Source organism: Falco rusticolus, chromosome 2 (genome assembly GCF_015220075.1).
Source record: "Falco rusticolus isolate bFalRus1 chromosome 2, bFalRus1.pri, whole genome shotgun sequence".
In the NCBI taxonomy this organism is placed as follows: domain Eukaryota; kingdom Metazoa; phylum Chordata; class Aves; order Falconiformes; family Falconidae; genus Falco; species Falco rusticolus.
In genome coordinates, this window is record NC_051188.1 from 72909852 (window position 1) to 72937795 (window position 27944).

Consider the following 27944-nt stretch of genomic DNA (forward strand, 5'->3'; position numbering starts at 1 on the left):
AAATACATTTTAGCCTGGGTTAAATAAGAGCATGAAGCTTTAAGTTCTAGTTTTCAGCTATTTCAATTCCCTCAGCATGCAAACAATTATGTCTCAGTAAGAGACAAGAGACAACTACCTTTTTAAAATAAAATCGATTTTATTGTAACATAAATATTCTTAATACTAGAAAGAAGGTGGGCAATAAGACTATTACTAATTGATTCTCTAACCATAATTGTACAGACAGTAAACAGAAGCACCATCTTACACACGGAACTATAGTGACACTTGACATTCAACTAGGAAAAACTCAGTGCTACATCTGGAAGTGTCTTAAGTGTGAAACACTAGCACAGTCCTACAGTCACTAAGCAAAAGCATTAAAAAGAGATGGTCAACAATCTTCTACCACAAAAAAGAGCAAACATTAGTATATGTGATAGAGGTTGCTACTGCTATCAAACTCTTCAAGAGCAAATAGGCGAGTTCTAAATTTACTGCAATGCAGAGTCTGCATAATAATAGCAACCAATGGTATTCCAAGTCCTCTTACACACTGAAATTCGTACTAAAAAGTGTAGCCATAACAAGGGTTATTAGTGCTAACTGTGGTCAAGTGTTGAGACATTAAGTGTAGATACAAGCTGACCTCAGTTGTGTCAAGTTCAACAAATCCCTGAAGAGACTAATCCATCATGGTTACAACAGTTTTATCAACTTAAGACAAATACCAGGAACAGCACAGGGGTCATGAACATACAAGATACCACTCAGTAAAATGTCTACTAAGGCATACAAAAATATTTTCAGTATTGAGCAGCACAGAAGGGCAAATGTGAAGTGAGCATGATGCTCGCTTCCTAAGGTTTTTTCCAGTGTAAAATGTAAGCTGAATTTTCATCAGCTAAAAATCGTATATGTCAAATGCAGGAGAGCAGAATTCAGGTTGATGAAGGTTCAAATGAATGTAGAAAACAGCCAAAAACCTACGACCAGTTTAGGATTCAGTTATTTTTAAGCCCACTGGCATGAACTTCCTAAGGGCAGCTTAAGCTTCTAAACTAAAAAAGTCATTATTGATCTAGAGACAAACATTGTTTAAAAACTGTTGCCTCTGAAGAAATCTCAATTAAATGAGTACTGGAACAGGTAAGAGGCCAGTGAACAGAACAGTCAACAGCTTTTCTTGAGAACATCACCTTAGCCACATAGTGACAAAACGGCTACAAGCCCAAAATAAAAGCTTACAAGGAATTTTAAAGCAGCATATTAATTTTTACTATGAAAATTATGCATGCCATTGGAAGACCATCCGATTATTAAGCTCTAACAGACTTCAGAGAAAAGTCAACCTAAAGGCATATTCTTTTAAAGGTAATTGAATGCTCTTAAGGGTGCACTAAACTCCTAATCCAGAAAAACAGAAGTTACAGATGGAAAAGGATTTTACCTTCACATTGTGGCTTCACGAGATCCAGCATCTGGCACAAACAGTCTTCAAATGGCAAAGGTTCTATGGCCATGTTATCTAATTTTTGGCACTGTTCTTCATAAAAATATTCCAATTCATACATAGACAAAGCACCGTCCCCATCAAGATCCATGCAGCGAAACCAGTATTCAATGCTGAAATTCAGTAATTAAGAGCAAAGAACTGCTTACACAAAGTTATTATAGAATTTCAAGAATGGATGTTGCCCGTTTTTAAGGCTACACTACTTACAGATGCAAAACTAGACTGAAGACTACATTCCATAATGCCATAGAAAGTCTTTTAACACCATCTATTGTGGTAAGTTGCTGGCATTTGCCATGGCACACATTACTTCATTTTAAAACACACTTGTTAATTGAGTGGGTGAAGGAGGAAAGGATTAGAACATGTGGTTTTACACAGAAACTCAAGGGAGCCTATGAAAAATCAAATTAGAATCATAGAACTGTTTAGGTTGGAAAAGACCTTGGAGATCATAAAGTCCAACTGTTAACTCAGGACTGCAGAGTCCACTACTAAACCATGCTACTGTGTACCCCATCTAGGCTTTTTTTAAATACCTCCAGGGATGGTGATTCTACCACCTCCCTGTGCAGCCTGTTCCAATGCTTCACCACCCTTTCAGCGAAGAAGTTTTTCCCAATATCCAATCTAAACTGCCCCTGGTATACCCTGAGACAGTTTCCTCTTGTCCGGTCACTAGCTATTTGGGAGAAGAGACCGACCCCCACCTGCCCACAGCCTCCTGCCAGGCAGCTGTAGGGGGCTACTAGTAAGGTCCCCCCTGAGCCTCCTCCTCTCCAGGCTAAACACCCCCAGTTCCCTCAGCTACTGCTCATAAGCCTCGTGCTCCAGACCCTCCACCAGCTGCGTTGCCCTTCTCTGGACACGCTCCAGCACCTCCACGTCCCCTTGCAGTGAGGGGCCCAACCCTGAACACGGCATTCCAGGTGCGGCCTCACCAGTGCCCAGTACAGGGGGACAGTCGCTTCCCTTGTCCTGTTGGCCATGCTGTTTGGGACACAAGCCAGGATGCTGTTGGCCTTCTTGGCCACCTGGGCACACTGCTGGCTCGTGTTCAGCTGGCTGCTGACTAGGGCCCCTAGTACCCTTCCGTCAGGCAGCTTTCCAGTCACTCTCCCCCCAGCCTGTAGTGCTGCGTGGGGTTGTGCATCAAAATGGATTGTGCATCAGGCCACAAGTTCTTTTTTTTCATATTGAACAAGACAGCAATATGTCACGCAATAGGTTTCTTATGAATACGCTACAGCTAATGCTAGCTGTATAGTTTCACAAAGTCACTGGCATCATGCAAAAACTGCAGTTCCCTTTATCTATGACCCTGTATGTAAGAACAATAACATATATTTAGCCTCTTAAAAGTCATTAAAATAGACTTCTACAGCATCAACATCAGGAGATAAATAAGAATGATGCAATGAACTAGGCTAGTTTTCCACTCCTGTTTTTATAGTCTAGCTCCTTCCATCACAGTTCCTGCTGAGCATCAGTGATCCCCATGTAAGGACTGAAAAACCAATAAAGTCAGTCTTTATTTTTGTTAAAACATAAATTCATTCTTACCTAGTTGGTGTCTTCTTGTCCTCTTCAGATATCAAAAACCAGACAAAATCAGCATAGCTAATTTTCCCATCTTTTTGTGCTTTTCTGCCTCTTGAAGGTGAATGAGGAAAGAGAAGATTTATATTAAACCACCTAGCTTTTACTAACCAAAATTAAGAATTATTTTCCTTGGTGCTGTTAACTGTTTATTTACTCCTAAGTGATGCAGTGTTTGTAAGGTGACCTGTCACGGAATACTTTGATCGTTCAGGATAAGGAGCTTGCATGCTCTGTTCCATTTCCACTGCAGTGGGTAAAAAGTAAGGCAGCATGCTGTCCAGGACATACCGCTTTCCTTCCTGGGCAGCAATACCACTGCTTCAGCATTAACAAAAGAGATATCTCAATTAATTAATAAATAAATAAATATACAAATACACATGCCTTTTAGACATAACACTTCCAATTCAGGTCGAAGTGATGAGAACTCAAAGCTGTACAGAACTCCACAGCTAAAAGTGTTGAAATGAAAATATGAAGATTAAAATGAAATAAAAACATTCATGAAGTAAGTGGCAAGAACATAATTGCCCCTTTCCACTCCCATACCACAGCATCCAAATATGTTCTGAAGACACATGGTTAACCTGTCTAATGAAGAGTCAGGCAGGCATTTCCTAGACATTCTACATTTCTTTCCTAAAATCCATTTTTGCTGTTTTATCCTCAAGATTTCTAGAAAAATATGGTGTATGTTTTGTCTTGCCCAAAAAACTTGCAAAAGGAGTATCTCTAGACATGTCTGCCAAGTCTCATTTCACTCATTTCAGCTTTTGTTATTTCTGTTTATCAGCTGCTCTCTAGCTGCAGATATCGTGCTAGCAAAAAGTTTCAAAAATGAGTAAAATGCTGTAAGTACCCAAGAGGAAGTCAATCCAAGTGAGAAAAATGAAGAATGACTGTAAAAAAAATGTGAATTAACTCAACTGGAGGCATTTTTGTAAATTTGTTGATGCAATAAGCATGGATTTTACAAGTAGTACTGAAAAGCCCAATTCCCTTTGAAAATTTTATAGGTTTGAGGGATGGAAAGACAACAATGCCAACATTTCTTCCCTTCCTCACTCCCATCCCTGCTAAAGTATACAATATCCAATGGCAGCTGTTCGTATGGGTAAAGTAAAGAACTCAACTGAGCCAAAGGTTCCAAGAGCACTCTAGTACTACTAGAGTAAACTACAACACTAAATCTTGACATTCATGGCTCCATTTCAAGGGGAAGGCATTTTTTTCTGGGAATATCACACAATTTAACAAGCAAACACCAATTTGGATTTAGATCAGCATACAGAATAAGTACCTTGTTACTGCTCCTGAGAAGATCCGCTCTATCATTCTATTTGAAATTGCTGTGAAAAAAAGGTTTAAAATAGTGTCACTTATATACGTAAGTCATTTTTGCTTTGCACTGTCTAGTTGAAGAGTTTACTGGAACCCTCTTACATATACACGTCTGTGAGAAAGATCAAGTGTAGTGCTCCTCAACCCCTTTGAGTACTCTTAGAGAGGATCAGTTAACATGAAGTCTCCAAAGCAAAGCCAGAAATCAACCAGCTTTGAATTGAGACTTAATACAAAAGTAGTAATGTAATAAAAGTAATAAAATGGCCGATCAATAAGACAGCATTTACCAGTTCTTTGACAAGTAAATCATGTTTTCCAGTGCCATTACATTTCATACAACCTTGGCATAGAGCCAAAGTAGAATTGGCATGTTAATGCACAATAAGCATACCTAACTGATTCTGACACGGGTCTATTTCTGACATGGTTCTGATCAGTGCTTCTATTTTGAAAGCATTTCAGGGATTGTAGAAATGTCTTAACTGAGCACTACTGCTGTAAAGAATATTCAATTTATCCTGAAGAATTTGTAGGTGGTACTGAAAGCAGCACATGATACTGTTCTCACAGAAGGAGAATTACTTCTCACTATTCTACCTCCGAAATATTTTTTCAGCATTGCAGAAATACCGATAATTAAAGCAGGTGGTTAACCACTGAAATAATTAATCTTTTTTATGTACTTATGGTGATGCTATCACTGTATTATTCTACTAAGGACACTAGTCCCTACACTTAGTATTTATCCCCAGAAGCATAGGGTAGTCAATTTGTTTCAGACATATGTGCTGCTGCTGCTTCTCATCTACAATTAAGTTGTTCAACCTTCTCAACAACAGCTACTTTAGTATTTTCTTACTCCATTTAAGTGTTTGATCTAGCCTAATTTTAGACCAGTGACAGTACGAAAGGACAGGATTGATGAAACAAGGTTATGCAATTTTGACATGCAAAAATAAGATGTTTTAAACTAAAGCTGGATTACCAAATCCTTTTTATGCCCTTATTTAGCCTAGTTATCATTAAGCAGCAGCTGTTGAGCTTTAATGAATATTCCATGTTTTAAAGGATGCAAAACTAAATTGCAAGTGACATCATATCAGTTCTGCTTCCATTCTATGGTGTACTAACCCGGCAGAGCAACCACTTAAATGAAAGAAGCTTTCCTTCCTCAGTGTCCTAAAGTGTAGTCAGACTTCAGCAGGCATGTTTTCGGAAGTAATCAATTAGAATTGTGTTTATTCTTCCTAATGTGCGATAATATTCCATAATCACTTTGTGCTTAAGTAAGCTTTCCAGTCCTGAAGGGAATGCTTTTAAGATGACAAGGGACACAAAGCATCTAAAAAACTCCAACATTTCCATACAAGCTACAAGAATATTTGAAATAGGTACAAGTGCACAAGACTACAGAATCAGTCATTGTATACTGCGAACGCAGAAAATGTAAAGCTACTAAGTAGTATTAAACCAAAATGTACTGCCAGCTGAGTTAGCAAAACTTCAAAATAAGCGAACTACCCGCACATGAGTTTCTCTTTTTCTGCTCTTTTCATACCTTGCTATAAGAGCCATGCTACTTGAATAGTATCAGTAAGATAGTTTCCAAGATAACAAGCCCAAATCACCAAATGCAGCCATTTATAATATACCAAGACTTAAATGATTTTTTTCCTCTACTTCTTTGCCAAGATCAGAACTCAAATTCAGAATTTTCCTCAAATTTGGTATTGATAGACACAAAGCAGCACTGCAGATTACATGTTCTGCTTTATTTCACTGAGTCAGCAGGATCAGCTATACCAACAGACTCATGAACACAGGACTTGGCAGTTAACCACTTCCTCAGTTGAAAGTCTACAGGTAATTTTATACATATAAACAAAGGCGCTTCATTAGTCATACCATGATCATTATGTCGAGCTAAATCCTTCCGATCAATATAGAGGTCATGGTCTGTATCCAGCTCCCAAAATTTGCAATAGATAACATAAAAATGTTCATATGAGAAGTACTCTGTCAGCTGGTTAATATCAGCTTCCTCTTCCAATAATGCCACATTCTATTATCAGAAGGATAAATAGAACACATTAAAAAATTTGTAAGACATTTGTTGAATCATCTGAGTTCTCATAACCAAGTTAATATCTAATGCTATTTCAGTGGAACAATTTTTATCTCTAGAGACAGTGCAGACCATGCAGCATGACAGCAAGGACTGAACACAAGGTAGAAAATTAATGCATCCGCAGAAGAATGAGATCAGTCAGACTTCTGCTAAACAAATATGCATATATACACAGCTCTAGTTGAAAGATCACATTTGAACGTATTCTTCTGTATAAGAATTAAGGCAATCGAGCCTTCACTAGTTTTTGGAAAAGGAAGACATGCTGCTTATGTTAGTCCCTTAAGCATTTAGTTAATGCAGTTTTAAAACTTGTAGAAACATCTGTCTTGCAAAATTTTAGATATTATGTACCTGCAAAAAGTTGCTTTTCCTGAGCTCGTTACAAGTTATTTTCCCAGACCAAGACCTATTTACTGTATAAAATATTCTCTGTATAACCTGCAAGAAACAGAAAATGGAAAAGTCATGTTAGCTATGCCAACTAAACACCCTCCCAAACGTTTGTCAGAGATAAGTCTTACAGCTCAGCTGCATTACAGGACTCCATCTTTCCCCTGTTTCTATATTCTTTCTGCTTAGCAGGTTGATGCTTCTCTTGTATGTTGTATTACCAAACCATTTCTAAATCTGTATCTAAACTCATCATGGCAAGTCTTATTTCAATGCTGCAGTACCCATAACTCTCACAGTAAAGCTGCTAACTACTTGTATGCAATCTAGAATATGTCTATTGGCAATTTCACCACCTCCCAGTCCTCCAGATCTACAAGATACTATCTGATAAACCTATTAATATATCACATTGCTCCAGATTTAAAGACCTACATTTACTACAATATTATTTTACTTCATAAATAAAGTTACAGCAACAGAATTGGGACTGTTTAAGGATCAGAGTACAGGGGAGATGTTACTACTTCTGAAGTCCACAAATACAACAAATCAACACTTGACAGAAATACTTCCTGCGGGTGCAGAAAGAATATGTTTTTCCCCATTTAATTTTACTCTATTTAAAGTTACTTGAAAGAAACTTGTTAACAGTATTAAAAGTAGTACATAAGTGTTTTATAACTGAAGAACAAAAATATCTATGCAAGAATGATGAGTAGTTCTTGTGCCATGACAGGTTATCGGAACCAGAAACAAATCAATTCAGTTAATTATCCAACACTTTGTTTAAATCAATTTTACACATACGTTATTTTGCTCAACTCATGCATTCTGCATAATTTTCTTAGTTTTAGTTTACAAACGTAAGAGGTTAAAATATGTTTTTTTCTGTTTCTTAACTGAATTCAGTATTCACCTCAATTAGTTTAAGTCAACCAGATACACATTTCAAGTCAGTCATTAACCACTAACAAAACCAGACAAAAACCCTTAACATATTATGAACTGTAAGTGCTTAATTGGAGATTGATTATACCTGCTAATTAGCAAGACTAAATACTGCATGTGTAGCGTTTAATTTGCAACACAGTAGTTACTAGCTAAAAACCCCCATCTCTTTAGGAACCCTCTTCCCCCAAATAAAACCTCTTCCCAACTAAAGACTTTAATTTTTTATCACTTCAGACTTTAGTTGCAGTAAATCAACAGTTTAAACAAACCAGTAATTTCTAAATTACAAATAGAAGAGTAATATATTCATAACATTTAAAAATAAAGCTTAAACTGTAGTATGCAGCAAGCTCTACAGCTCTTACTTTTAACAAGAACAGCTGGTTCAATAAATGCAGAAAGGAGAACAGACTAGCCTGCTTCTGAAATTTAATTAACTTAATTCTAATTGTGAGTTTAAGGAAGGCCCATTTTTGGCTTATACTACAAAGCAATTTTTTCTAAAAAGGTTTGCCTTAGCTTTGCAACTTAATCCATCTGCATGTCATTATCTCATCTGTTACACATTTAACTGGTCTAAAAATAAAAACAAAATTGGATATTTGCTAAAGACAACTGGGAACAGACTTAAAGTTTTCTAAAGTGAATCAAAGCAGAGTATAAGCAAACTGTCAGAGAACTGCCTTCTTTACTGTGTTGAACAGTGGTTTGTCAGAAGGGAGAGAAATGGTGCAATGCAGGGATTACAATTTCAAGAATTCGCAGTTCAGATGAATACATAATGTACTTGCAGATTAATTATAGTATCTGATTTGTCAGGGCAAACATTTTTAACATATTACACCTTTATCTTGGATGGGTGTCCCCAACTTCACCACTAGACTGACCAACCAGCCTACACTATACCTTAGCAGACAGAACTCTTTGCTTCCATGGTTGAACAACACTTACAAGACACTTGCTCCGCTGAAGAGATGTATGCAATGCATATATGCATACACATATATATACGCATATATGTATACAAATACACGCAGCAGAAGAATGGATCATTTAATCTGTAACTGGAAGTTAGCACGAACAGACGTTAAATTTCAGCCGCAGTGCTTACAAAGTCCTTTAGATAAAACTTCACGTAGGCAAGGTAAAGCAAAGTGAATACAGGCATGAAATGCCTTATTTCACCTTAGAGAAAATAATCTATAATTATTAATAATAACTTGCAGGACAGAATTTTAGAAGACTGTATTGAGCAACTGTTATTCCATCCTAAAATATAACAAGAAAGGGAATAGTTCTCTTGCCATTTCTTGTTCTGCAAAATAGCATTCTAAATATTTTTGCTATATTCATAGCATTGCTAGTTTAATTCTAAGATTTTTGATTAAACACTGATTTCTACTGAAGACTACACTAAATTTTGTTCGTAAAGTACTGCCAGCTCTGATTTATTCAATATTGTTAGACTCAGGCCTACCTGAATGAGCTGTTCCTCCAAAGAAAAGTAACTGAAAATGGCAGGACCTTTTACCTCCTACGGTCCTTCAGGACAAGCAGCAAGCTTTCACAATTTTAGAGCAGAGCAGTCTTGGCTACCACCCAGAATCCATTAAGAAAGAAAACTACTCATGGGCAGAACACTGCTTTCAGTAACATCTGACAAGAAAGTTCTGGGAGCTCACATAATCATTATAACAAGAAGCAAACCCTAATGCAGCAGGGCATACTTGATAGGCTGGCGAGTCTCTATAAGAAGGATATGAGGAACCAAAACCAAATGCTTTCAAAAAAGCTTCCATAGTTTTGGTCTGGGTCAAACTATAAGCTGATCAGCTCTCCATGTTTTTGTTGGAGAATATTCATTAAGCTATTTTTCACATGCACAAAGAAGTGAACTGAATGTCATTTTGAAGAATTTTCATCTTCTGAGACTTCAGTGGAATCGGCTGTCTAGCCTATAGTTCAGAAAATTTAATGTCACTGATTTTTTCCCTTGGGTACAGAAAGAATACTTCAGTCGCATAACTGTAGGAAGAGAGAAATGGAACTTTTTATGTATAAAACCTGCTTAGAAAGAAAAATCCCCAGAGAGGAATGTGGCAAGCAGCTTCAATATTATCGTTATTTTACTTAATACTGAAGATAATCACATTAATATAGAACTTCCATTCAAAATTCCATTTAATTAATCCCAGAGTAAGGTCAGGATTCTAACAAGTGCAGTCTATAGCCACAATCAAGTGCTTAAGATAACAGTCTGCTCTTCATTTAATGTTCATTAACTTATTCTACACTATTACAATGCAGTGTTTCTCTTCATACTAGTATGAAGTTCAACAATTTCTTATAAATGGTAAGAAAAGCTATGATGCTTAGGAAACTGAGTCATTCTTCACAAGATTTCTAGTTACATAGAAATGAAGACTGACAGCATACTCAACTTTTCTCAAGGGGCAAAGATACTTACATATATTGACTAACCTTAACAATTCTGATTTTCCTACTTAGCTAACAAAAAATAGCTTTTCCAAATAAAAATCACTTACTGTGGTAATGTACCGAGAATGAAATTCAGATGCTTCTTTTAAAAACGATAGGCCGGGATGACTATTCACCACATCCTACCAAAACAAAAGCAGTAACAACATCCCAAACAGCATTCATTAGTGACTATATAAAAATATTAGCACAGGACAGCACATCTGCTTCCTTAACCAAAACAGTGCAAATTCAGTACCACAATCATTAATGTTAACTTCATTTACAACATGCTTCATGCTAATAACACTGCTAACTTTTAAAAAATAAAATTATCTTTTAAAGAAGCCAGATAAACAAAAGCTTTCCTGTTTTTAGATGGGCTAAAGATTTTTGAATGTTGCTGAGTCCTGTAGCTTGTAATTCTGTGGCTGACTGATTCAGTAAAAGTCAGTTTGGGTTTTATTCATTCATTAGCAAAGGTGGTGTCTGCTGCAGTTTGAGAGAAGATGTATTAGGTCTTGAATTCATACGCTACTTTTCCTTTGCTCTCCAAATGCCCTCCTTAACTTCAACTGCCTTTCTAAACAGTAAGGGTTCTCTGATAAATGTGCTATTCCTGCACGCAATTTTAAATCCATGCACCTTACTGTAGCTCTTAAAGACCTCACCTTATACAAAATTATTAACTGTAAAAGAAGTCACTCACTAGCATCTCAGTGGACTATACAAAGCAAATTACACTAAATGTTATCAATAAACTCTAATGAAGACCATGAAAAGGTACGTTTAGCTCAAAAAATTCAGGGCTTTGCCAGCTCATCATTTTGTTGTGTTTCCAGAACTAGTTTCAGTTGCCATTTACCTGTAAAAAAGGAATGAAGTCGTCTTGCACCAAGTAGTTGCATCCAGGGTTCATTAGAAGATGAACAAACTTTGCAGCATCATCATAGCAGGTCTGAAGTATTCTGAAATGTAAGTATTTCCATTTAATACTCTACCCAGAAAACTGCTTGTGCTACCTTCTACAGGCAGGCTAGAGCAAGGTTTATGAAACTGCAACCACAACATTTAATTCAAAAGCTAATTACAAATGTCAAAGCACACTCCAAGTGAACTTATCAGAACTGTATGTCTCACACATTTATGTTAAAAGGATGTGGGTACACCATGTAATTGATTACACAGAAGGACATTTTAAAGTTAGAACGGGAAGGAAAACTAAAAGAATAAAAAGCATTTTGTCCAGAACTGGCATCTGCAAGTTAGGGCCATGGTTTTCACTTTTCCCATTAACAGCCAGTCATTTACCAAACATTTTAAAAACTATAAACCCTGTAAAAAAAAGATTTGTTTGTTTGTTTATGTTAAAAGTGATGATTTAGTTACATTTTCCCAGGTACAAGTTTGCCATCAATGGCTGATTATGGGAAAGTGTTTTATTCCCCTTTACAGACTGGATCTCATTCAGAGGTTAAAATATCACATTTCAATTAAAAAAATGCAGTACTTCTAAAAAAGTAATCTACTTACTTCCGCCACATTGCAACAAATTTATGAACTGACACGTATCCTGTTCGCTCACCTCCAGCACAATAAAACAAAGGACCTTTCCAGTAAAGTGGGCATTCACAAGCCTAGAATTAAAGTATACATCAAGTCAATTTATTGATTGCTTATCTGAGGGTTACTCTCTTATTTATCTTTCAAAAATTAATTTTACAAGTGTTAAGAAAGAAACATTAAGGCACCAATTTTTTTGTAAACTGTTTCTGAAACCAACTGCACCTTCCAAAATAATTAATTTTAAGCGACTGCTTTAGGCTGAAATCCGGAAGTGGAAAGCAAAACATAGGGCAACTCGCGGCATTCCTAATAGATGAATGCAGTCTCATTGCTCTGTCCACTCTCTAATTAGCTGAACAGCGTCCAGGCTAATAAGCTCTGCTAAAGGGCTGGGTGTCTCTAAGCTAAGCTCAAGACAGCACAGTTACACAGCTTCTGAACTGGAGCAAATTTACATTTGTCTGGTTCAGAGGATGGCTCAACTCATCTGCATCCTTGCATCCATGCGTGGCACGTCACCTATCCAATTTTAAGTAGTAGGCCAGCCTGCCCTGAGCAGCAGCTATCTTGCTTCAGGATACCCAGCAGTTACACCTTCACAACTTCACTGCTCCCACATATCCCTACAGCGCTGCTTGTGTCTGCTCCAAGCTTCCTCAGTCGTAACAGCTAAGTACCTATCTCTTGCCTAAAACTGACTATGATTTGGAGTAGTCAGACATGCCAGCACCTCTGAGACCCATGTGGATCTCAAGTAAGATTGAATACTGCAAGATGTATAAGGTCTCTGGAGCAAAAGGCCAGTTACTTCTCATGCAATAGTTTGTTCAGTACTTCAAAAAAATAATAAAAAGTGAGTTTGACAAATACTTCTCAGACTGAGAGCCTTCAGGAGGGAGCCTTTCATCACTGAACTGTATGTGACTGGACCCTTCCACCTTTCCTGCTGAGAGGGAAGGGTCTCTTCCACATCCTCCCACTTCTGTGTGGAAAGGAGCTGTGGAAGGCAGGAAATCTCACCACCCAGCTTAGCAGGTACACACTTCTGGTGAGGCAACCAAGGAGTTTCTGAACGTCCAGTCTTGCTCTTGTGAGAAGTCTTTGTTTCTATTTTCTAGACTCTGGACTTTAAATGCAAAGTGAAAGGAAGGGGGATGAGAACCTGAGACTCATAACCAAGACCATGACTTGCAGTGATATTTCAAGCATTCATTCAATATAACAAAATGGAGATTCAAGTTTAATTTAACTAGCTTATTGTCCATTACACACAAGTTGAAAAATATTGGCTGCTTTCTAAGCTCAGTATTTTGTCACTGTGCCATAACTCTAAATTAGCTCTTCAGTAATAACTCGAGGCCTATAATGTCAAGTTACCAAACCATTCTGTCTTTCAGTGTCTTTACAATGGAGATTCATGACACTGATGAATGAGAGAAACCAGTGTGGACTCCTGAAAATAAAATGCATACTAACAGTGTTTTTGCCTTAAGTCTGTTGGTCAAAACGTAAGACAGAACAACATACAATGTGCCCCTCAGTATCTGGTGGTTTACGCAACTAAAAAAATAGTTCAAGTTTTGTTTTAATGTTGTTTCTTTTTGTAAGCAAAATGTAGGGCCATTTGAGACAGTTAATGCAAAGATTTCCACACATAACTCTGCTATCAACAATGCTGAATATGATGTCTTACTGGTACTACCTTGTAGGAGATGAAAATGCATAATCCAAGAACACAAAGCACACAGAACTCGTTTCCTTTCCATAGGTGTACAGTACTAAAAGCGGACAGCCAGTAAGTTCTCACCTTTGCAACCTTCCCCATGTCTTCTAACGTTGCCCTCTCATTTGGAAACTCAGAGAAAGTTCTCTCAATTTTGGCAATCACAGCATCTATATTCACTTTTTCCTTAGGACATCCTCGAGGAAAATAGAAAGTTGGAATGTTTTGACTAAGTGATGGTGGCAAAGTTTCTTCCTTCTTTGTCTGAACCTAAATAAAGAAATACACATTTGACAGTCAGGTACAATGAAATCACATATATTAGTTATCCTCAGATGACTTGAATGTCGTGGTATTATATGTTACAACACACCTTCACAAAGATTTGTGATCATAGGTTAAATAAGCTATTTAAGAATGAGAGCACATTGGAAAAATTAACGAGTATTTCCAAAACCTGTCATTTAGGAAAGATTTCTAGGATGTTAAAATTTTAATAAAAATAACTTCAGTCTTCAACATATCAATTAATTCACTTCAGAATTAATACACTAGGCAGCTTCTTGGAGACATCAGAAATAACTCAGGTTATATTATGAGTTTCAGAAGAAAAAAACCCAATTTCTAGCTTAACAGACAGGTCATGAAACAATTTGCTTTTAAAATATTTCTAGTTTTACAGCTTCAAACTTTTGAAATTACCATGAAAACTTTGTTACAAATGACCAACCTGTTTAATTTAGTTACAGTGAAGATTTTTTTTTTATCCTAAAAATGCTTGATTTTATAAAGGTAGTAAATGACTCCTGCAGAATGATTTTTTTTCTTCTGTAAAATATACATAATTATGAGAGCTTAGAAATTGTGTTTCTGAAGAATTTGTGATATACTGTGCTACTACCCCCCCAACAACCAGTAACAAGAGAAATAATTTATTTAAATTTATTTAACTTCATTAAAGAAGACTTTACCTTGTACTTAATTTCCAAAAGGAAGTCCAATAAGGCAGAGAAACAAAGATAACAAGCACAATAACAGAGTTACATGGCAACTCAAAATTAGCAAATAAACATGAAGTCTTTCATCCCAAAGCCACTAGTCAAATGTAAAAATAATGGTTAATGCTACTTGGTGGCTCATCCTATTGTTAAATGTTCAAGATCCTGAATCCCATCTCGCATTTCCAACCAGAACTAGGGGGGAGAATCCAAACCCCTCCCAAAACCTCCAACCCTCATTTTACTCCTTACCGCCTTTGACAAAGTGCTTGTAAGGATACCCAGCTTTCCTACCACAATCAAAGTCCTTCCTTAAATCAGTGAAAGAACTAGGTGCTTATGGACAACAGATTTTAATTTGCAGGGTTCCAACCCAGAAGCCTTCATGCTACAGACGCTAAAAAAAGCCTGAATTAACCTTTCCTTCCCCTCCTCTGCATTTCAGCTAGAATTCCTGTTCCCAGCTGCAGAATTACCTCAGCTAAGTTACAAGTTTTATTTCACAGAGGAAAACCTTACCTTAAATCTGTGACACCTACAGTCAGTGTCTGTAATTTTCTAAGAATCCTGTAAATTACAGCTTTTGATGCCTTGCCATTAGTGCAGTGGTCCAGCTAACGGGGCATCAGCTTAGAACAAGAGTGCCACAGGGCATCAAAAATCCGTTCCAACCATAGGCCTTCCAAACTTTTAGGAATTATAAAGATAGCTGCATTTTATTCTGTAAGTAACACGGCCACCAGCACTACAAATAACGTGTATAATTGGATTAACATCTTGTTTCATTCTAGCAACCCAGGTCTACATATCAGCACTTTGAGCCCTAGTAGTTACCCTCCGTGGACTAAAGACCTATTCCTTGGACTGGTACCCCACAGCCAGAGAGCTAATGTGCTTTTGAGCTCTGGCAATCAAACTGTCTTTTATTTAACAAAATCAAACTGTTATGTTCATTCCAAACAGCAGTGTTATTTTTATTTTTTCCCCTTTTACCTATTCACAAGATCTGCCTGGATAGGCACTCCCAACATGAGCCCAAATTGCTACCAAAGCGGCAGGAGTTGCAGTTCTTCAGAGATGCCTGATGAGGTGTGCCTCATCTGAGAAAAGGGTGTCAGTTACAGACTACTAACATCCTCCGAATGTGTGGGGTAACACAAGGTAAAATCACTATTTCAAGAAAACCTAGTACAGACAAAGCATATTTAAAATCCACAGCTAGGAAAATTTGGAGCCTCAGATTAACAAGTTTCTTTTAAAGGAAAAGTAGGTCCCAAGAGAAGAAGAAAGGCTATCAACAGAACTATTTGTTCATTGGAAACTTCATATTTTTTTCAGAAACTACTAATTTACTTCAGATACCTCAGAGTACACAATAAATGATTTTCATTAGTTCAAGTCAAAAGCTGTTCTTAAATGTACGTGTAGTTCTCAGTTTAGGATTTGTAGTAAGACCTATCCTAGTACAAGTAACTTCCTTGGATGTTAATTAAAAGCATTACACAAAAATGGTTTTTAATTTATTTATTTTTCATGTTCCATGTAAACATGTTCCAGACCATGATTATAAGGAAGTTAAGCAAAATATTCAGAGCTGAAGATAAGACATACAGGGGAAGAAAACTGATTTTTCTAAGATGAAAATGTTATGTTTGAGCATGACTTTGAATTCAGCATGCTTAGTATAAAAATATACTGTCTTCTAGATTAAATATTATGTATTTATTAAACCCTAAATCCAAGTATAGAATACAAACTTCTTACTGCAAGACAAAATAACGCTCCCCATATTGAAAGATATTGCCTATTTTTACATGCTAGTTTCTCAGTCAGTGAAACAAAAAAACTATAAAGAAGAAACTGTAAAAATGCATTAGAAAGTGGATGATCACATCACAATCATTTCTGATCGATTTGTTTGGTGCCTACATATAGGCATTGAGACAGAATACCATCTAGGGCACAAACCAAAATGACCTTGAATGTTCCACGTGGTATCCAGCGGCCAGTTCAGAGCACAGCTCTGGCTCTATATCTGCCATGCAGATGTTCTGGGCACACTATGTGAGCTTCTTAAATGCCACAGCAACTTGTAATTGGACAACTGAATTGCACCGTTAATGTCAATCAACATAGGGCTAACAGCCTGTAACAAGGAAAGAAATAGGTCATCCAAAACTATTAGCTCCAAGTAATGTACTACAAAGTTAGTATTGCATCTCCTTTCTCTCTCTCCTTGCCTTCCCAAGAAGGGCCAGGAATTCCTCTTCTCTCAGCCTGAGTCCCATCCAAAACTCGAAAGGCTCCTTGTACAACTGAGGCTGCTCTGCTCTATGTGATACTAAATGTCTCCAAAAGCTTTACTACTTTCTATAATTTCAGCTAGTTACTTCTGTAGATGCACATATTGTATAGCTGATGGAAAGAGTCAGTTCTGTTATTTCAGGGCAATCGAAACGCACTAATTGTGTGAGATTAAGCTGTTCTAAAACTAATTATAACTTTAACCAGGGAATTTCTTCATGAACAAGAACTGCTAGAAGTCTGCTAACACCAAATCTTTGACTGGAAGATCTGCAGCAATGGTCCTTTATTCTTTTTACATATTCATTCAATTTCAGTGGTCAATTTAACATTTAGAAAGTTTTCTTACGGCTTTAAGTTAAAATTTTTAATACTGGTACCAGTAAGCTAAACTGACAAAAGAGACTGGTTTGGCAAATGAAGAAACAGCACAAACAATAACATACTTGGAGTTAACAATAACCGCTGTACAAGCTTGCAAATAACTCATACAAGCAGATGTGTGCTGCAGTGTCAGGACCAAATGGTGCATTAGCCTTTGCAGTAAGTACATGTCAAGTCCAGAATCTGTAATCATTTTGTAAAGTTGCCACTGCAGGGTTTTTTTTAATGTAAAAGATGAGAAGTGTCGATTCCTTGAAAATTCCTTATTTGTAATAATGTAAACACAACCCGTGTAAGATTTGTCTGTAACAGAACTCAAGAAAACCTTTAACACATAACCAGTTTTCATTCCTGACATACAGAACAAAAAGGACTGTCCACAGCTATCCAACTGACTTGCCTTACAAAGGAAGAAGTGGAAGTTAATATCCCACTGGGGTCACTGTTCAAAGGACAGACTCCCCCTTTTATTTTGCAGCTCTCCAGATCCTTTGCTAACTGTTTTCCAGCAGCTGTTTATAATAATGGTATAATACCACTATTATAATTACTATATAGTAACATGTTAGTAAATAACAGAGAACATGGATACACCTCATTCCAAAGAGAGAAGTCTAGCGTTCTTCATAGACAGTCTTTTATCTACCAACACGAGTTGCACTTGGCAGTTAACTTTGTTATAAGCAAAATTGAAGACAGCGGGGATTTTAAAATGAGGTGCCATTTTCCCCTCTCTCTCAACTGAAAGAGCGAGCTGATGCTATGATGGAGCCATTCAATGGCAGGATGTATTTCTGAAGTAAAAAGGAAAGGGTGCTTTTTCCCAGATATTTTAACACTGTACAGTCAGTAAAGCCTAGATCTACACCTGCAACCAGAAGTACTGAACCCCACAACGGGGTTGAATATGGGGATTCAAATGCAATTAAGTGAAACCTCACTTGAAAAGGACTTGCTGGAAAAGGAGACAAGGTAAATATGTTTATGAATGTAGTATTTCTTAGACAGCTTACTGATTAATACACAAGCTCACTGAATTGATGTGGTATTTGCATTGTTTTGACATGAGTACAGAAAAAGATAACTCCATTCAGAAATGCTGCGGCCTTTTAGCATCTAACAGACACCAACACTTCTTACACCTGTTTCTCTGAAAAAAACCCCCACATTTTAAACATTTACAGACTTAGTGTTCAGCTCTTGCTGTATTATTTGACATGAATTTCCATAAGGCTATCCATATTAGAAAAAACTCAATGCAATACATACAACAGGGTCAAGGCAATAGGACCCCCCAAAATTCTACCTCACATTTATGCCTATTAAGTTTCTAGTAAGAAGTGGTAGCCCACAATCCCAAACAAAAAATTACATTAAGTACTACAAATACTATAAAGAGATTTTTACCTATCAAATAAATAAAAGTTTGGTACAAATCCTTAGTATTTTTAACTCAGGAATTAAAAAAAAAAAGGAAGGAACGTTGCAATAATTTTCAAATGTGCAATGCATAAGTTAATGCATTCAACAGACTGGGTCTTTTATTCTTCTGTATCACAGTTTATGATAAACTTACCTGGATAAAACGAAGTGCATAATGAGCTAAGAGGATTTTCTGCATAGGTATGCTATTCAGCCTTTTAAATCCTAACATCCCTGCAACTACCCACATACAATGCTTATAATCACCCAACAACAAAAGCAGATGTTGCATGAAGTTCAGCAATACACTGTAGGAAATAGAAGTCAACACAGAGACCCAAATGCTGTTTAGCATAGAAATTTGAGAATTCTAAGCTTATGCTACCTTTTTTTTTTTTTTAATGACAAGTCCCTCCTTTATTAAATTCAGTAAGGTCTTACAGAATACAAGGTGTACTACAGTCTATCAAAGTTAAATGGTAATTGTGAATGTAAGAAAATGTTATCATTAAGTTCTCCGTATCCTCTTCATTAGCATCTTTCTAGCCAACCTAAAAAGACAGACTTATTACTGCAAGAGTTCACTGACTGTACCACTTCCCATTCAACTTGATAAGCTTAACAGTACTATTTCCTCTGCGAAAGATGATGCTCTAACAACTTAAAGCTTTCGAAATCTGGTTTTTTTCAAGCTAAATATTTCTCTAGAATCTAGCCAATGCCCTGAAAAATAGCTTGAAAAGAGTAAGTTAATCTGAAAGCTTATTAATGAAGTTTCACAGCACAGCAAAAAACAAGCTACACCACAGTAGACCTGCACCTTCCCCCACTCCCAGACACAGTTTACTGACCCATGTGTCAGTACTAGTGATAGTAAAGCAGAATGGTGAGTTACCTCAGGTCACCGAGACAGCTAAAGAGCAAAGTTAAAAACCCTCTATTTGTCCTCAACCAACCTCACACAGTTGGGTCCACTTAGAAGCAACATGGTTCTGATGCTAACATAAGGAAGATTAGAAGAATACTGTGGCAGTATTATTTGAAATAAGCTTACCTTAGGCTTAAAACCATGCTAAGATTGTGATTCATTTTGCCTGACTTCATCAGAAAGACAAGACATATGTGAATGATTAAGCTCAGAGAGACACCTACAGACAATGAACCTATGCCAGAAACAGGTGTTGGGTATCTATGCGAAAGTTCTTCCTCTGGCAACAAATGTTTTAGTCCCAGTTGCTTCTTCCCATCCCAGAGTTCAGTTTGCTATCCTTCAGTCACAGTCTGGCAGCTGTTTTTGCATGTACCATAGAAACTAATTTTATCATACTGTGGAAAGAGGAGCATGTAAAAGGTAAGCATTATTAATTATAACTCTGATGCAGTTTTAGACTAGCTCACTTTTGCTGTTAGTCTTAACTCAGATCGTTTACCTGATCCAGTTTGGTGTATAGTCACTTAAAATTTGTGCTGAAATAAGGGGAAGGAAACGGAAAAATTAATATGCTTTTCCATAAAGTTCTAGCCATATACTATTATAAGAAAAAAAGTACTTCAGACTACACTGTTTCTGATTTTATAGATAATGGTTACCTGAATTAACAGATGGCAGCAGGGTTCAGCAAACCCCACAATGTAGTCTGTGTTTCAGTTAGTAATTCCATGTTCACCTTCAAATTCCAACCAGACAAACGTTGGGAGGCTCCTGCCTGCATGCCAGGTTGTGCACGCAACTCAGTTTTACACAAACTGACTGCTACCATTCTCAGGTCATCTATGCACGTTCTTGGCAGTTTACTCTCAAGCCTATTTCTGTACAAAGGCCTATGGTCATTTGGTCTCGTGATTCAATGGAAATGATAACCCCCAATGCTAAACCAACTTTACCCTATAGACAGAGCCATACACTGCTCTGCCCCATTTGGTGTAATTAAAGTGCCCTGAGTTTTTTCAGATTGACATGCTCCAGCCAAGCAGCAATTCCATAAGTAAATCAAAGGAGATCCAGTGAGGCTTGGAGCAGTTAGGAGTAATGTGAAGAAGGATCCTGGACAACAGTAAAAATGAAGTCTAAGGAAAACCCTGAACTTGCACTACAACTTGCAGAAGGAAGGAGGAATATGACTGAGAAACTAGAGTTTCATGGCCTAAAAAGATATTGAATTTATTTGCTATAAGCATATAAAAACCAGCTCTAAGAATGGATAACCTTTTGTATATTTGGTTTAACTATCTGTCAAGCTCATTGTGTTCAGAAGTTCATTGTGCAGACACTGTTACTGTTAAGTTCAGATAAAACAAACGATGAACGTAATTGATCTGTTCCCTCTTCGGTCCACTGACAACCTGAGTCATGCAAAAACCTTTCCTGGTTTGGCAACTGGTGGCCAAACTACAACTAGAAAGCTCAGAAGTTAGTTGATTTGCGTGGTTTCTGGTTTTTTTTAATCACTCAGTATCAAATTTTACTGTACCTTTAGTGCAGTAACTCACCACTAATGTGGTCCACGTTGAGAGCAAACTCAACTTCAACAGCAAAATATCAATCCTTCTAGAGTGCCCCTGGCTACCAAGTGGCAGGGATAAGAATCTACATTCATTTTACAATTTGACATTGGAAAATTCAGCTTATTAGCAAACTAGAATTCAGGTCTATTTTGTCAGTGAAACGCTGTTTGTATGGTAACCTCTGATTCTGAGGTAAAAAGAGATTTTGTTAGTTGTAACAGAAGATAATTTCTCCTTTGAAGTCTCCAAACAGCCCAGTAACAGTCATTCAGTGATAGCCAGGGAAAGAAGCACCTCACCCAGTTTGAAATTGCTATGGCAGAGGCCATCATGGGATACTCTTGAAAGTCTTACTAAAATTTAAAAAAATATTTCAAAATTTTTTGATAGTGGCAAAACTATTAGTAATTCTTTTCTCCTTTAACTTAAGCCATATTGAAACAGCCAAAATGAGCCTCAAGAAAAAGTCCACCGAAGCCTCAGTATTTCAGCAGAGCATGCAAACTTTGGACAATCTACACAAACCTCTCTGGGATAGTGTGTTAATTCTCATAAAGCAGACTATAGGTCGTGACATCCAGGAAAAGCTTCCACCCAAAGCTATGAAATACATTCCATACACACCATCGTGCGTATTAAAATTAAAAAAGCATTCAACTAAAAGTATGTGTAATTAGTCACCAGAGACAAGTCATATTACATGCACACATACAGGAGTAGCATGCAATAAGCAAGCAAATACTGGAAAACTTTCAGATGGTCAACCCCTGATCTTCCCTAGTTCAGTGAAGACTGAACTCTCCATCTGAGATGAATTATCATCACTTTTCTGCATGATACCTAACCATTATAGCACACACTTCCCGATCTCCTTGCTTTCAGTAATACGTATGCTGTGCTAACAGATCTCTTACCCAAGTTCTACAACTCTCATTTCGGAAATACCAGGATTCTCCTGATTTGCAGCTTGGTATAGCGAACATACATAAATCATGCAGTCCTGCTAGTAACTGGAGGATGCTATTGCAAATGCATTATTGCTGCAGAAACACCTCCAGACATGACTGCCTATGTTTGGTTTTTTGTACAGCCACATAGAGTTTCAGCATCAAAAAAGTTCAGTTACGCTGTTAGAAAGAGTTTAATGGTTTATTCAGAAATGCCCTGGGGTGGGGATGGAATGGGAAAAGGAAGAGGTAGCTACCTCCCCTGCAATGCAATGAGCACAAGAGACCTTTGCATATTACATGCATGTCCATCAGTAACCTTATTTGCTGACAAAACTTTTACCAAAGGCTTTAGAAGTAGGGTCCTCTAACAGTTTGGTGTAGCTGACCAGTGAAAATACTTTTTGTCTCCTCCACATGCCCAGCTAATTTACAAAAGCAAAAAGATACTAATTATAAAATGGAAGAAAAAGCAAGATTCTTCAGAAAAATCTACCCTTGGAAAGGCAACTTCTACCACCTTTTGCGGTAAGACAGAAATGGTTCAAATTACTCATTGACTGTGACTTGATGTCGAACAGCCGCCATTTCATGAATTACATCAAATGAAGCACCCCAGTCACTAATATATCCGGTTTGTCACATAATTGCAGCTTGCTCAGAAAATACTCTGGTTGTTGAATAAGTACTCCTATTCTTTACCAGTATATTCTGTTACCTCAGCTGATTGCAGGAGACAAGCTGGCAAGATCCTCCTAGTACGCGATCATTTTGATTGTACACAGCCAGTGGGCCACACTGGGACTCGCTACCTGCAAAGGAGTCATGACTGCGTAAACATCATTTTAATGGGAAAAAAACCTGACAGACAGTTACATCTGAGGCAACTCTAACATTTGCCTACAGAAAACAGCCCTTGTCAGGACAGGCCATCAGTTCAACATCAAAAGTAACAAACAGAGCTAAGACAGACATCCACTTAATTCTTAAACTCTGCAATAGCTTCTCATCCTTCGATGTTTACAGCAGAACAAGTTTCAATCACTCAATGTGATTGAGCTTTGGAAACGTCCTCTCAAACAAGAAAAATACCAACAAGCTCAGTTTTGTTGCCGAGCTGCAGAAGCAACAGTTGGAGCAAGTATTCTGTCAACTTCTTGTCTGGCAACGCCTCAACAGATTCTGATTTTGACAACTGCAAGAACAATCTCATATCCCTCTCACCCTGTAAAAGCTGAAGGATATTTTATATGAAAATGTGTCAAACTGTTTCAGACTTTCTAGCATGCAAAGTACTACCATCAACAGTCACTGAACATCTACTGTTAGTACCATTAGTGATTAAAAAGGTATGGGAAGTATGTTAAAATGGAGAAAAGGCTAGTGAAACTTTAATTCCAAGGGAAAAAATATATAAATCAGAACTTTTCGGCATCTGAATTATTGGGTCAAAAACCTTAGCTGCAGAGGAAACTGACATCTAGACTCTTAAATCACGCATGCAATTAAAGTAAGCTATAACATAAGCTTGCACCATATTGGCTTTTCTACAGAAACAGTATACATTTGCATAAATCTATTACCAGCCAGAAGCAGGTAAAGAAGCTGCTAAGACAGGGCAGCCAATACATTTCTAAGTTCAAACCAGGAGTCTCCATTGCAGAAATGATAAAAAACCTATCTGTTTGCTTCCAGCTTCCTTTAAGAGGTTAGAGCTTAAGACCTGGCAATCCCTTAGCAAGGAACCATTTAAGCAAAACCTCTTAACTAGCCAGTCTCAGCAGGCAGCTTACATGTTGTCATTCTATCTTAAATGTTGACATCTGCTCCAGAAAATTGGCATTATATCAGCAAACTAGCATCAAGTATAATTATTAGCTACAGTCAGAATGAGATTTGTATTCCTGGCCCTCCCCTCAAACACTTGGGTTTTGTTCTTTAAAAGGAATTTGTGTGGTTTATAACTACTATGTAAAAATGGATAGCGGGTCCTCCCTCTGTGGTGTTAAAAGGTCTCCAAATGATATGAAATAGATGCTCACAGGAAAGCTGGCCTGCCAGAGGCCTCTCATTGTTACGCAATCTACTTCTGTGACTACAGCTGTAAACCCAACTGCCTCACTTAAACTTTTTAAAATTCATTCTACCTCAGAAACGGGACTGTTAGCTTCATAACCGGGAGAATCAGTGCACTACAGCACAACCACACACCAGCCCAGCACACATTAGAACTCACAGGCTCTGTATTTTTTGTAGTCTTGAACATGCCACAAGCATTTATAAAGCATTTTGGTAACAGAGGAGTGCAAAAGTGATCAAGAGGCACTAATGTCTAAACTTACTCAGAAGGAAAGCCAATCTTCTGAGGCTCTACAGAAGTTGAAGAAATAGTTTGCATACAGGTGACAGAAATAGCACATGTAAGCAGCATTTAATATCATTAACAGGTGGTCATGGAACAAGTAGTTCTCCATTTCCACACTGAGGTGTGACACATGCAACAACAGGAATCACCGAGTAGTAACAGTAGATAAAGGTATGATACATTAAAAGTTTCAGAAAACAGGCCAGCACTCAGTTCTGGCACTGACATTCAAAGGATTAATATAAGATTCATGCCAGCTCCCCCCCACCCCCCTTTTAAATCATCACATCAGCACAAATTTATTTTGAAAAAAACTTTAAATTTTTTTAATACAATTATTTAAAATGTCTAGTTTTAAAGTTAGAACTCCTATGTTTTATAAGGTGGTGTGGCCTCTGAGTAACAAAAAATACCCATTTTCTTAGTTTAGCTGAGAGAGTTACATGGGTATAAGCATATCAGTGTATACAGATGTATTTTACTCTGTTAGCATTTTGTTTCCAACTTCAGATACATTTTCCTCCCATAGCCTGGGTAATGATGCTGCTTCTATTCCAGCTCTGACAGGTAGGGATGTCACCAGCTGTTGGCTAAAACACTCTGCTCAGCTATCAGCAGGTAATAAGCCTTTCAGTTCACATCTTTAAGTTGCCAGTACATTTGACATGGTGATAGTTTCTTCTCCCTCCAGAGTTTCAGAGAAATTGATGAGCTCGATGGACACAGTGGCCCTTCAAGTGCTGCCTTTCCAGTTCGCTATATTCTGTCAGTGTTAAGTTACCTAAGGAAGGTCTTGGTCTTACAATCAACATCATGAGTAGACAAACTGAAGTTCTGTTGAGTTTTATGCGGAGTTATCTACTCAAATATTCAGTTCCCCAAAGTAATGGAGAACATTTCAACAGCTGTATATTGTTCTACCCTTCTTTTCAGAAACCAATCTTTCCAGAAAGCCCTACTCTGTGCAGTTTTATCCATTTTCATTAACAAATGCAACCACTGAGAAATAGCCTGTTCCACCACTTTCCAGAGTGACCCACCTCATTACTGGTTGTCTATGTAAAGATTTTCACAAAGCCTGACTTGCTACGCTCCAATGACCACCCCTTCTAAAACACAGGGTATTACCTACACAAGATTACTTCCATGGCTCTATACAAAATGCCACTGCCCTACAATTCCTAGAACCAGCAGAAGATCCAGTCACTCCAACCCACCTCAGAGCACATGTTGAGCCACATGTTCTCTCACCATCTACCATCATTACTCATTTATTTTAAGAGACTAGGTTTAATAGCACTAAACCTCTTTATGAGAATCTGCATGGATATAAGAAGTTTTAAGAGTGTAGCAGAAGTACAGAAAAACTGGCTTCCATTTCTGCTTGAGTTTAGCATTCTAATTTACTTCATATTCATGCCCTATTCTGTCTGAAAGGCCAGTATTACAGTGGTATAGGAAGTTGTAACAATGGCAATGATGCTTAGCAACTGAAATGAGAAATTTTTTTCAAGTTATTCTACAAAAGCTCTAAGCAGTTTTTAATTTCAACATGAAATTTCTTCCATGACTATGTACGTGATGAATAGTTATTCTTTGAAATGCACCTAACCTACAAGGACAAGCTGAAATTGACAAAAACATGAAGTGTCAAGCAAAGAATATCCATCTCCTTCTGTATCAACAGTTACTAGCACTCGTATTTCAGGTTTTCAAGGTACTTCCAAAAAGGTCTCCTTAAAATCATGAGGCTGAAGCAAAATACCATTTCAAAAAGGAACCTCAGATAAAATACTTGCTATCAAATTGAGCAAAGAAAGCCATCAGATTTTAGTTTTGTATGCCTATTAAATCTGTTTTGCCCACAGAGTTTTGTCTGTAATATGATTAAGTGGTTTAATATACATTATTCTACAGTTCCTATTTGCCCAAGAAGTGAAAGTCTGGTTAAAATTGAAAAATATGTGTTCATTGTCTGCATTGTAAGCTTACGGCCAGCAGCATGCTAAAACAGAAAAAACCCTACAGCTAGACAAACTGTTTCCTGAAGTATTTAGTTGCTTGTAGGTATGCAGGGCCATACTACATTGACATGTTTTCTAGCTCAACATAAAAAGACACTGTAAAAGTGCAAGTGATCCAACTATCATTTCATGAAAGACAGATCCAGTTAAGGGCCACCACACAAGGCAGTAGCGTGTTTGTTTACAACAGGATGCCATGACTAGGCTAAACTGGCCTCATGCTCTGAGGTGCCTAAATATTAACTGATACTGCTAGTTCGATGTAATTAAAATAGTATTTTCTATTCCTGCTGTCTCTAGTAAATGTTTCCTTCTCTGACTCCAGTTCAGCACAAACAATACAAGTCATAAAATCCTTTCATTCACAATTTTATGCTGAATGGCATAAAACAGAAGGGTCAGCACTTGCATTCTGCTTTGCACAAAAGAATAAACATTGCCTATATAACTCAGCTGAAACAATTCTGAAATAATAACGTAGAAGACAGAAGGCTAAGACATTTTTAGGGTCATAGGGCTCAATGGCCCTCTCTTGAAGGTCACATGAAAAGGACACTAGTGCACTGAATTCAAAATTAAGTAGCAGGCTATATTTAGAATGATTTTAAAAGCCAGAAATCTTTTTTTATTCAACTGCTAAACTTTCCTTAATTAAAGAAGGGTCAAAAAAACCTCACATACGCCACCACTGATATACCTTTAGTACCTGAATTGGAAGTGAGGGTGAGGTAAGGACAAAGTGAATGCCTTCACATACCACCAAAAGCCTTAAGGTTAAGTGTGTTTGAGGAAATACCAAATTTCAGTTACTCCAGTAAAACAGTTCCACATTTTTTCCCCTACCCTAAGGTATTTTCTTTGAACATTTACTCTATAAGTAGTTTTCCTTCTAATTAAACAGTTCAAATGTTTCCATTCTCAATTAGGAGCTCACTTTAAAATGGTGGATTTAACTCACTGCTGCAAAACAGCAGAGGCACATGTGTAAACCATGTAGCAACAACTGATTGCATCCAAATACAAAGTCTAAAATAAACATACTCTAAAGAAAATTCAGGATCATCGTGCAAGTACAAAAGCACCTTTTAAGTTTGAGTTAGTAAAGTTACAGCCTATTTCAGTGTATTATATGCCCAGTTTCAGTAACAGGTAAATTAAATCCCCAGGGAAATGCATGTAGATTATGATTATGCAGATTAAGGAAAATAATCTTTAAAAGTCTAATAGCATTAAGCACACCAAGCTTCCACTGCATATGCCTCTGTGCAAACACTGTAGTTTAGCTAGGCTACACATTTCAGTAAACCCT

At 37.3% G+C, this 27944-nt stretch overlaps 1 protein-coding gene across 2 annotated transcripts in view; it reads right to left on the minus strand.

Moving 5' to 3' along the window:
* Positions 1-27944, minus strand: part of PPP2R3B (protein phosphatase 2 regulatory subunit B''beta) — a 57975-nt gene that overhangs the window by 12153 nt on the left and 17878 nt on the right. For both annotated transcript variants that reach the window (XM_037376274.1, XM_037376276.1), the window contains 9 exons: positions 13771-13956; positions 11931-12034; positions 11263-11365; positions 10466-10540; positions 6927-7013; positions 6350-6506; positions 4401-4449; positions 3062-3151; positions 1433-1608 (listed from right to left, as the gene is read on the minus strand). In XM_037376274.1, the coding sequence (XP_037232171.1) occupies positions 1433-1608; positions 3062-3151; positions 4401-4449; positions 6350-6506; positions 6927-7013; positions 10466-10540; positions 11263-11365; positions 11931-12034; positions 13771-13956 (1027 nt within the window). The remainder of the gene's footprint in view (positions 1-1432; positions 1609-3061; positions 3152-4400; positions 4450-6349; positions 6507-6926; positions 7014-10465; positions 10541-11262; positions 11366-11930; positions 12035-13770; positions 13957-27944) is intronic.